Here is an 11,498-nt window from a genome sequence, read left to right as displayed (position 1 = left end):
ACAACTATACTTAACATATAGTGTCTCCGGTACAAGAAAACGCGAATATGAACAGAGTTTACTTGGTCCATTGTGATACTGACTTTTGACGAGTATGTGTGTTTGTATATTTATGAAATGAGTGTACAGCCCCCAGGCGGCCAATCAGAAGGAGCAAGATAATGTGGATTGCATTGATACAAAAAAAGTGGCAAAAACGATTTCATTTACATTCAATTAAAATAAATAATTATTTTCTGCTGAAATGCAAAATCATGTGTTTAGTGAGTGTTTTAGAAAATGATAATGGAGAATGCTTAAGGAAAAAATACCAGTGGAAGATAAAATTGAGGCCTCAGCACGTAAAGACAGAGCAGATCATTGACCTACTCAAAATAACAATGTCCAGTGTCCTGTCAGTGGCTTTGTGATGACATCAGCCTATTGAATGTTTGCATTTGTTTATGCCCCGGTCCTATAGAACAGAGAAAACAATCTGGCACACGGCACTCTGTAATCCTGAACATGTTTGACGTTGCACACCATCTGTTGTCCACAAGAGAAGAGAAATCCAAACCTTGCGTGCTATTCATTGTTTTTAACATGATTGTAAGACTTGGGGAAAATGTATAATTGCAATATTTCACCATCTGTAAAGGAAAAAATGCTTTTCAGCAGAACTAAGACATCTACTGAGGGTAAACAAAGATATTAGGATATTACAGATGTTTTTTTTTTTGTTTTCTGATTTCAAAACGAGTTTTTATCAATTTGTTCAGCATGTGTCATATGAATCAATGAAACATTTCTTTGAGTTTCTCGTTAGAATGGCCCCGTCAGAAACCGAAAATACAATGTGGCCCATGACAAATATGCATTTAACACCCTTGGTTTTGGAAATACCATTCCAGTTTTTATTGTACAGTTTTAATTAACAGGCCTACTTAACTGGATTTCATTATGTTCCACAAGAATCAACATTCATGATAGTTTGTGAATTACAGTACTATATAAAATTGCACGATTGAAATGTTGACTTTAATATAAGTTTAATACTGTAGAGTAATATTTTATATAACACAATGTCTGACTCAGCAGATGATGCTTCTTAATATTCATTATGCTGCAGTGATGGTGCGTTGACACCTGAACTCTGACTTTTTTTAATGTCACGTGAGCAATCCCCCTCACGCTCAGTTCATTATAACATTTCTCAGAGGGCTTGAAGAGTGTTTCAAAGGTTTGGAAATGGATGCAACAGCGAATGAATAAAGACAGACAGGATTAATAGACTCATGCCATGGTTGTTATGAAACCGTTTAAGGGTATTAAGATTATGCACACAGATGTGCAAATACTCCCAGTACTCACTTGCTGAAAAACTCAATTTTAAAACATAAAAATTTCTGTAATAAAAAAATGTTAACAGTATTGATACATTTGATATTTGTGAAGCATAAAAGTATCAGATTATTAATGCTATCGATAATTTTAAAATAAGGCATTCTAATGAATTGGTGCCATTTGTAATACTTTTTTAATTTTTTTATTTATATTTAATAAAATTTCTAATATTATTTTAAACTACTACCTGTACCTTGAATTTATATTTTAATTCCTAAAATTTGAATTAACCCCCCAAGAATTATATATTACATGTATGTGTGTATGCCTGGGATGGATCAATGGACATTTTGAGTACTTTATTCTGTGTTATCAGGGTTGTGATTGCAAGAATTACAAGCAAATGGAATTGATTCAGTATCCATGTACCCTGTAACCTAATAACATGATAAGCTGTTCACTGTAGTAACCGCTGTCCCTGAAAGGCTTAAAATGAGATTTGTCATCAACGGGAGAAATTAAAATAAATGTGTGACGAATTTTAACAAAAATAATGCTTTTTCATATCAGTCAGAAAACAGTCAGTCCAATCAAAGCCTGACAAACTCTTGCAGTCTGCTTATCTTAGGCAAAACTCTGAGAACGAGGCATTTCATCTGATCACGCTGAAGTACATTTTAAAACCGGAACAAAAGTAACAATAAGTCTTCTTGACTCGGTCACGGAAATTCAGATTCTGAGTTTGAGACCTAATCACAAACGCTCCTGACCTATGATCTGTGCAAATGTGTTTGGATCCCTTCCCTCTCTGTGATTGTGGTTTGAAAAGTTATAAAGATGGTCCAGTATTTTTCTTCTCCTGATCTGGTGTATTCCGAAGCAGCTTCACAATTACAGTACTTTTTTGTCAGCTCTCGGGTCAGAATATACATTAAATATAGGACTATATACAGTACAGTCTGTTGTGAAAACAAGTGGTCATACTAATGTCTCTTTGCAAAAATTAAGAAAATTCCCACACTTTGATCCATTGCTAGTTCTTGAGCAGCACTAACAAAGTGCTGCATGTTGGAAAGATCATCATGGTGAGAGATGGGACCCATTGGGATGTTCTCCCTTTCAGTGTTTCCTGGTTGGTCTGATCCGAGGTGGGAGGGGTCAGCGAGGTGGGAGGGGTCAGCGGTGCAGGCACAGTGCTGGGCGCGAGGGTGGTGAGGCTGGCGCACATGTTGTAGAGGTTTCCCGAAAACTGGGCCTTCCTGGATTCTTGTCTTAGGGACTCCCACACAGTCGCTGCTTCTCTGGGACAGCCAGACATGGCTGCGTTGGCACAAGTATGGAAGTCATTCCAGGACCTTGTGGAAATAGGAGGTGAAGATCATTACGTGTGGAATGAAGCCATAAATTATTATTATTATCACATACAGTACAGTCTGATGTTGGAAATCTGCACACTCTAGTTTAAATACTTAGTTTTTGGGATGTACAAATATGATCCCAAGATAAATAATTTCACATTTTTCCACCATTAAAAACTCATTCACTGCCAGATGTGCAAATATGTGTCCACAGGGTTTTTGTCATTGTCACTAGAATTCCAGGACCCACAGAATATTGAGTTTTGGAACTACATAAAGATTCAATCCAGCGTAAGAAACCTAAGACTCTCTTCTTATATCATAAAAAATAATTAATTCCTAAATGATATGGGTCGAGAGCAGTGGTTCTTAACCTGTAAGGAATTCCCCATAGAAACTATGGGGAATTCCCCACAAGAACAACAATTGGTCTAGACCAGGGGTGGGCAAACTTTTTGACTCGCGGGCCGCATTGGGTTCTAAAATTTGACAGAGGGGCCGGGCCAGGAGCATTTAGAGGGAGTGTTTGGGCCGGAAATACTAAGCCTAAAGCATTAAAGGACAACCGACGCCTGCCGACAAGTTATGTCCATAATTTATTAATGTGATTAGTTGTCTCGTTGTGCTTCAGGTTGTGAAAGATGGGGCAGACAACTTTTCAGTTATCTGCCCTGTTGTCCGCTGACTTTTTGTCATGAGTTTCAGACGCTGTTTTTACTATAATTTGGGCAGGTTCGGCGGGCCGGATTAAAAAGCCTAACGGGCCGTATGTGGCCCGCGGGCCGTAGTTTGCCCATGCCTGGTCTAGACTCTAGAGTTACATGAGCTTGAACTGAGGGTGGATGTCCAAAATAGAATGCAATACATACATGTTGGTTTATATAGCGCTTTAACAACAGCTGAAGCTGGAACAAAGTGCTAAGATGGAAAAAAGTAAAATGCTGCCTCCTTGTGGAAGGGAAAAGACATTGCCAGATGTCTAGCCAGCTCTTTATCGGCAACCAAGCATGAAAAAACAAAAAACGAATGAATTCAGGAATGGCGCTCTATGTCATATTTTCAATTCCAAATAAATTTGTGACTGGCAGTGAATGAGTCAATGTAATATATAGCCTGTGCAATTCAATTGGAAGAAAATACAATATTTTTAAGAGAAAATGTAAAAAAATAAACAACTGACCTAATGTGTTTGCATAAGTGTACACACCCTCTTAGAACTGGGGACGTGACTGTTCACCGATGTAGTAATTCACAGTCGAACTTGTGATGAATGGGAGTCAGTTAACACGTGCCACTTTATAATATTCTAGTTGGAGTATTTTTTTGCTTTTTTTATATAGATTTTTTTAAATATCTTTTTTATATATTTTTGCTTTTTGCACAAGTCTGATGGTTTTTTCCTAATGTGAAGTGTTATTATGAACTATCCTGTAACTGTAAAGTGACATTGAGAGTTTTGAAAGGGGCTGATGAATGAAATGTATTATTATTACTATTTCCAATTAGGTTTAGGATTATGGTAATAGTTAAGACACAAACAAATTTATCTAACAACAAAAGACAGACTGTCAGTCAGGGCGGCCTGGTGATCGAGTTGTTAGCACGTACAAAGCAGAGGTAACCGGTTCGATTCCAGCTCTGGCATAAATGTGTGGGATTTGCATGTTCTCACAGTGACTGTGTGGATTTTCTCCAGGTAATCCACTTGCATTCTACATTGCAAAAGCATGCTTGGCAGGCTGATTGAACTTTCTGCATTGTCCCTAGGTGTGAGTGTGAGCCCAGTTGATTCTTTCTCTCTGTATCTTTTTTTTGTTTGTTTTGTGTTATCAGTGTCGTGTATTAACAGCCTCCATAAATGCGTGCCTTATAATAAGGTAGTTATCAGACTGAAACTGATATTTGCTATCAGCACTGGCTCGTCCCCAGTTTTTGATGAAGATAGCCTGATTCTCACCGGCAGATTGTGTCAATGTCCTGCGTGTCCTGGTCTTTTTGTGTTACCACCAAACTATCCCCGAGTGTCAGCAAACACTGTGCAAAACTCCTGTAGATGGAACCACATGAAATAGCAATTGCAGCTCCGTGACATACTTGGACCAAACCTGCAGAAAAATGAAAATGTTGCAATAAAGTTATATTTCAATATTTACTGAACACATGCAAACTGCGCCATTAGGGTCAAAACAATATAATTTCACTTGGATGGTAGGGAGATTTCATGTAGTTTCATAAAATGCAATGTCCATATGCTTGCAAGGATCAAATGGATGTAAAAATATGATGTGTTGTATTCATCTGGAAGGATTACGCATTGTGTGTGCGCATTGTAGCCTTACATAAGACACAAAAGACAACCTTCTGGAAAGGTTTATCGCTTCACAATTTTGCTATCTTGCTCATCGGTTTTGGTTCCATTTGCTAACGCTGTCTAATTGCGCTATAAGTCAGGATGTATTCCACTTCTGGTTGGTGTTGGTTAATTGTCTCTCCACCAAACTAACTTATTTCCAAACTCATGAAAAACATGAAACCTTCATTTTATGTCATTTTTTATTTGTTATGCTGATTATTATTAGAGTTTAGGATGCAATGGGTTTCTTCTCGTCATTTTGATTTGTCGGGTACTGTAAATGTGACATTTGTTGAAGACATTTATCAAAGTCTGGAAAGGTAGTGTATTTGTAGCATTTATCGTGTTAATTCAAACAAACTAATTATTAGCAAACAGACTTTCTGATCGATCCATTCGTGGTTAAAGCTATATTGATACTAATACAATCGTTTTTGTGCAGTTACACTCAAGTGTTTAAAATAAAATTTGATGTTCCACACATGGAAATTGTTTATCGTTCTGCCTCTATTTGCAATATTATTTGTCAACCTGTGTTTTTTTTCGTTTGTGCTCAAATATCCATCTAAATATAAACTTTAATTTAACTTTAAGTATCCACTACGTGGTTGTTTTATATCAACAATTACATTTTTGTTTGTGTTAAGTTTGGTAGTAAAGTTGAACTGGGAGTGGCAATAAACAGCTCAAAGCTTGAAGAAGAAGACAAATGATATCTTAATTGCATCTTTAAAAGATAACCGACGTCTCCGGACAAGTTGTGTCCATAATTTGTAAAATGGGTTCAAATGACTTCTACTGAGCGTATTTTACAAAGATTCCCCCGCATCTAGCTATATTTTACGTTTTAAGACTTGCGCTGAATATTACGGAAGTCTTGTTTTTGAGTTGGTGACGAGTCCTCACCTTACTTCACTGAAGGAACGCCCCTGACCAAAAAAAGGACACATTGTAGCAGTCCTTCCATCACGTCAATGCTTTTTGCTGTACAAATAGTTCTAATGAGGAAAGCATCAATGTTTGCAATTGATTAAAATGAGCTGATTAATTCCTTACACGGAGCTTTGTCGCCATTTTCTGCCTCTTTTTTAGTGCTACATTTCCCTCCCCCAATTGCCTCAAAATGGCACAAAATAAATTATTTAATCGATTGCAAACATGTATGCTTTCCTCTTCAGAACTATTTGAATCATATTCATAACTGGATGAGTAACAAGAAAGCATATTCTCTGAATCTGAAGCCATTGTTTTGATTCTCCAGCAAGGCAAGACGTCTTGGGGTGACACCACGAACATGGGGGCGGGACCTTCTGAAACTGGCCACTTCAGGGTTCATTTTTTTTGCAGATTTTGGACACTTTAAGTCATTTTTATTGGTGTTTTGCATTTGACTAAAAATATCATACTGCGTGTTTTGGGTACTTTAGATGCTATAAAACGTTTTTCTGATGTCAGTTAGGAAACAAAAAAGTGATGTCGGTTGTCCTTAAAGTCAGTTTTTTTTTCACAATGGGCATTGTAACGGAAACTTTCAGGTTCAAAAGCACAAAACTGCAAAAATGAGCTACTACCAGCCCCCATAGTGCTCACAGTACTGCTGACAGTGCCAAACATTTAACTCAGCATATTCATCAATTTTCTAGCCCCTAACCTGCTCAAGGTGACAGTAGGAAACAGAACCATTTCAATGTGTTACCTTAATTTCTTTAATTTAACAGAAATGTTCAAAAGTATTCCACTCAAACTCAAACGTATTGCTGTTGTTGCTGATTATTTAATCTGTTTTTTTTTTTTTATTGAACCACCTGCCAAGTCTTGTTGGAGTCAGGAACTTCAACAATTTAGCCTGACAAATATAAACCAATGTAGTGTCCCTTCATCATCCATGTGGGCTGCATGGGCACAGAGCGCTAAATAACGATAACCCAAAAGGTTTGTGGTTGACTATGAATCCCTTCAAGTGGGAGAAAAGGACATTATTACAATTGAAAAAACTGCCTGACAAAATGAAGCTTCTTTCAATGCAACGTAATTCCCTCTGGCAGCAAATCAACATTTTCATATTAGACATTATGTCTTTTTTTTTTCAGAAAATAACGGGAAGATGCACCAAAAAATCCACAAATGGGCAAACTCATTGACATACTGTATAGTTTCCCGATCATGCCAATCAAAAGAAAGTTCTGGAAACTTTCACATAATACACACATGCACTTTTAAAGACCAAACAGAAAGAATCTTACCGATGGAGAAGATGATGGGCAGCAGAAGAGCCCTGGCGCCTGCCTGGGACTTCATCATTGGGCTCAGCAGAGTCCCACAGAGATGAGTCCCTTCTACAAAAACAAAATCTGATGTGATGCTCCTGATGAATGGAAATCCACAAGTTCTGAAGCGCCCTTCCACCATCCGTCGGGAATTCATGAGATTGCAAAAGTACAGAATGCGCAGAGGCACGGAACCTGCTGGATTAGTCGTTGTGTGTGTGTGTGTGTGTGTGTGTGTGTGTGTGTGTGTGTGTGTGTGTGTGTGTGTGTGTGTGTGTGTGTGTGTGTGTGTGTGTGTGTGTGTGTGTGTGTGTGTGTGTGTGTGTGTGTGTGTGTGTCATGAGAGGATTGGACTAACACATCCTAACACAACACACTAGATTAAAGCATTCTAATTTCCGGTCTTTAGTATTTAGAACCTTTATTGCACACACACACACACACACACACACAATTGGAATTTAATATGGGTTCTCTGCTTTGAAGAAGGGTCAAAGTTTATTATTAAATATTAAATGCTGTAAAATATTTTCTTGATCAGGCACACAAAGTATGTTGTAATACATTAATGTCAGCTCTTTTGCATCACATGATGTACAGTCCAACGGGTCAACACTATAGCAATAAAAAAATGTCATGGTACCAAAAGGTTTCCAATTTTCAAATTTGGGTCTTTTCCTGAAAGAAATTTGAAAAAGACTGCATAAACGCCCCCATAAGCATTTAGTCAAATGTATTTTTTCAACACGCTAATCTGTCACAAAACACTTCTAATTTCATTTTTTTTAATTTAAAACAGATTCTTTTCTTACACAGTCTATTGTAGGTGTTCAAATACCTGACATGTTTCGGCGTATACTTCCGCCTTCGTCAGAGTGTCACAGAAGTTGTTGTGACGCGCCTTTTTTCAGCTGGTGTTGCTGTGAGGGCGTGACCTACCTGTGAAATCTGGCAAGTCACCCCCCCCCCCCCTCGCTGTCCGCTCGTCCCTCCAGAATACTGCTGCAGGTGGTAGAGAGCATGTAAATTCACTCATCCCTGATGGTCCTTGGTTCTCGCTTACGGATTTCAATGGCCTCCCTGATCCAGCGCTGATGTTTGTTTTCTTCGGTGCGGATGACTGATCTTCTTCCAGTGCATGATGTGATTTTCTCTTTTGCAGTGGTCTGTGATGGCTGATTTATGGTGTCCTTTGGGTGTACCAAGATCTTCTTGTGCACTGGGTGTTCCAAGATCTTGGTACACCCAAAGGACAAAATACACCCGGAAAATAAATGCAACTCAATATATGAAATCCCATGCAAGTCATGCAATAAATCATACATCGGTGAGACAGGAAGGAGAAAAAAAGAGCACAAGAAGGAGTGTGAGAAGGAGACAGCAACAATACAAACAAGAGCAATAAACAAACAAGCACAACTGGAACACCATAAATCAACCATCACAGACCACTGCAAAAGAGGAATCACTTCATGATTTGACAGGTAGGTCACGCCCTCATCGCAACACCAGCTGAAAAAAGGCGCGTCACAACAACATCCGTGACACTCGGACGAAGGCGGAAGTATACGCCGAAACATGTCAGGTATTTGAACACCTACAACACACTGTCTGTAAGAAAAGAATCTGTTTTAAATTAGATATCAAGTAGACAGGATGAACTTAATACAACTACTTCTAATTTCAATTCACTCGAGAAAATGAACATCCTGGACTAAAAATGTTTTATCCCAGCTCTCATATTCAAAGTAGTCTATCTTGTAAGACTATGCAAACCATGTAAAGTTGATCAAACAACTGTTAGAGATGACGCCACAGAATGTCATTTAAGCATTTACTCAATATTCTTCAAATCCATCTTAAATTCTGTGTACTAGTAAGCCAATTCTGCGCACGAGAACTGAAATGTCCCCCCCCCCCCCCCCGCCCACTACTAGTGTTGCTTTAGTCCAGGGGTGTCAAAGTCATTTTTTGCCGCGGGCCACATTGTAGTTATGGTTTCCTCTCGAGGGCCGTTATGAATTTGGGAAACCCATTAGAATGTTTAAATCCCTTCAAATATTACATATAGAGCACACAGCAAATTAATGAATAAAATCGTTTTCAAATCTGAAGTCAAGTATAATGACTTTTATTGTGGTTGACATCCAAAAATATGAAATTTTGGCTCACATTTTAGCAATCATCATGGAATTTAACAAGTTTGATTTGCTTTCGCGGGCCGAAAAAAATGATGTGGCGGGCCGGATTTGGCCCGCGGGCCATGACTTTGACACCTCATCAAAAAGCTTAAGGAAAGCAAGATACTCACGACTATTGACTTCATAAAATGGTACTACAGTAAAGTCTCGTTATATCGATATTCAAGGGAGTCCGAAAAAATATCGATATAACCGGGACTATCGATATATCCGATATCGATATAACGAGACTTTACTGTATTACAAAAATGATTTTTTTTTAATTGGTTGATGTTTGTATCATTGAGAATGTTTTATCGTATGTTGTTTATGTGCTTCGTTTACACCTGCAGCGGCTGTGAAAGCACTAAATAGATCAAATGAAGAGACACAGTCATTCTCCACGTGTATTCAATTGTCTCGCGAGTACAAAGAGTATACAAGTACACAACCCTATTCTGGATATCAAATCAAGGCTCAATCCTTGATATGTGACATTGTGAAATTAGTTTACATTTTAACTACTAGTTGTGGTATACTACCCAAATGTCAACGAGTGCAGTCTTGCCTCACTCGTAATATGTAGTTGTCCTCCTGATGAACCAGTGTTGCCGTTAGTGTGCCAAAATGTCTTAGAGTGGTATTGTGGGAGGGGGGGGGGGGGGGGTGAGACAACTGTTGTTCTAGTGCGCTGAATTGAAAACATGCTCAAAACGCTTTCAATATGGCACTACCAGTTATACAACTACAACTAGATATCTTTACACATGATCAGGTCTACGAAAATCAGCTATGCAGTTATTGAAAATATATTTGTGTACAAAGGCTGAATGTTCCTCATTTCATCCACACTCGCTCGTCTCCAGCTAGATTTTCTTGTTGACGTTCAGAGGCACTGAGTAGCCACCCAGCAGCCGGTCGCGCTCCCGCACCTCCTCCTGCAGCTTGGCCTCCATCACCCGCAGCTGACGGATGGTGGCCTTCATCTCCTTCATCTTGACCTCCATGAGGGCGATGATGTCCCGCTGCTCGTTGAGTTTGCGCAACAACTCAGCAGGCGTGGTGTCGGTGGTCAGCGAGTACGAGTGGTCCAGCGGGCTGCTGGTCACGCTGACGTACTGTACGACCGTATGCTTCGCCTCCACGAAGGAGGAGGAGTCTGCAGCCACCGTAATGGCGCTGGGTTCGGTGGACGCGCCGACAGGGGCGGTCAACGGCGCCCCCGTCGCCACGGGCAGCCGTGCAGTGCCCAGATATTCTCCGTTATGGCCGATCTGCACCACTGTGATGCTGTCGTCGAGGGCCTCGCCGCCGGCGTTGGCCACAGCGACCTCGGCTGTGTTCCCCAGCACGGTGTTGATGACGACCCCGGTGGGGGCTGCAGCCGCCGTCGATAACTTCCTCCCTCTGCCTCGCCGACTACTGCGCTCGTTCACACCCCTCAGGGGGAAAAGCGACGGCACTCGGATAGTGTAGGTTTTCTTTCCACCCACGAAGTGCACGCTGCAAACCCGGTGCCCCGTGGTGGGCTGGAAGGTGCTGAAACAGCCGCTGACCCCCGCACGGGAGATGTTCCTCAGCCACAGCTCTCGGAGTGTGTTGTCTTTCGGGAACGTGTAGAAGCGCAAGTCCCGGTCGCGATGCGAATTACTGTAGCAGCCGGGGACACAGCACGTGAATCCAGGCATTGTAACACAGACGCCTTTAGCACCCAAAGTCAATCCGCGCGGCCAATTACAATGCTTTTCTTGCACTTTCTTTATTGTGCGCGATATCTTCTTTAATGGCCTGTAGCCGGAACTACACGTCCCACAACGCTAACCACTTCCTGTTTGTTTTACAGCGAACGTGGTGATTTTTTTTGCTGTACAAGACCTTAACTTTGTACGATTTTATGAAGACTGAGCTCAAATAAAACGTACATGTATACAATATCAGTGGCTGATGTTTTGTAAAACGACGCTTAGTTTTTTCTTTTGTCGGATGTCAACACATCAGCCGACATTTAGGACTAAAA

At 40.2% G+C, this 11,498-nt stretch overlaps 2 protein-coding genes across 3 annotated transcripts; both read right to left on the bottom strand.

The window, feature by feature from the left end:
* Nucleotides 1–887: 887 nt before the first annotated feature.
* Nucleotides 888–9,631, bottom strand: nrn1lb (neuritin 1-like b). 2 transcript variants are annotated; one of them, XM_088992586.1, is made up of 4 exons: nucleotides 8,140–9,631; nucleotides 7,278–7,370; nucleotides 4,639–4,786; nucleotides 888–2,678 (listed from the first exon to the last, which is right to left on the bottom strand). In XM_088992586.1, exons 1-4 carry the CDS (start codon nucleotides 8,144–8,146, stop codon nucleotides 2,357–2,359), a joined length of 570 nt encoding a protein of 189 aa, XP_088848712.1. In that variant the 5' UTR covers nucleotides 8,147–9,631; the 3' UTR covers nucleotides 888–2,356. The 2 variants fall into 2 exon arrangements, with proteins under 2 accessions (XP_088848712.1, XP_088848711.1); XM_088992585.1 differs by having other exon boundaries at nucleotides 8,241–9,631.
* Nucleotides 9,632–10,131: 500 nt separating this feature from the next.
* On the bottom strand, nucleotides 10,132–11,419 carry thap11 (THAP domain containing 11). Its single transcript, XM_088992584.1, has one exon. It carries the CDS (start codon nucleotides 11,167–11,169, stop codon nucleotides 10,348–10,350), a length of 822 nt encoding a protein of 273 aa, XP_088848710.1. The 5' UTR covers nucleotides 11,170–11,419; the 3' UTR covers nucleotides 10,132–10,347.
* Nucleotides 11,420–11,498: the final 79 nt, after the last annotated feature.

Source organism: Hippocampus bargibanti, linkage group LG03 (genome assembly GCF_051943395.1).
Source record: "Hippocampus bargibanti isolate YZ-2025 linkage group LG03, ASM5194339v1, whole genome shotgun sequence".
In the NCBI taxonomy this organism is placed as follows: domain Eukaryota; kingdom Metazoa; phylum Chordata; class Actinopteri; order Syngnathiformes; family Syngnathidae; genus Hippocampus; species Hippocampus bargibanti.
Note: the sequence above shows the minus strand (reverse complement) of the source record. Positions and strands in the feature narration are given on the sequence as shown.

What these genes read in the sequence shown, in the direction of transcription:
- nrn1lb (XM_088992585.1), bottom strand. Translation starts at nt 8,337, where the DNA reads ATGAGTGAATTTACATGCTCTCTACCACCTGCAGCAGTATTCTGGAGG. An exon ending in TGACTTGCCAGATTTCACAG is followed by an intron (nt 7,371 to 8,240) that starts GTAGGTCACGCC and finishes TTGTTTTTGTAG; the next exon opens with AAGGGACTCATCTCTGTGGG. An exon ending in GCCCATCATCTTCTCCATCG is followed by an intron (nt 4,787 to 7,277) that starts GTAAGATTCTTT and finishes ATTTTTCTGCAG; the next exon opens with GTTTGGTCCAAGTATGTCAC.
- thap11 (XM_088992584.1), bottom strand. Translation starts at nt 11,169, where the DNA reads ATGCCTGGATTCACGTGCTGTGTCCCCGGCTGCTACAGTAATTCGCAT.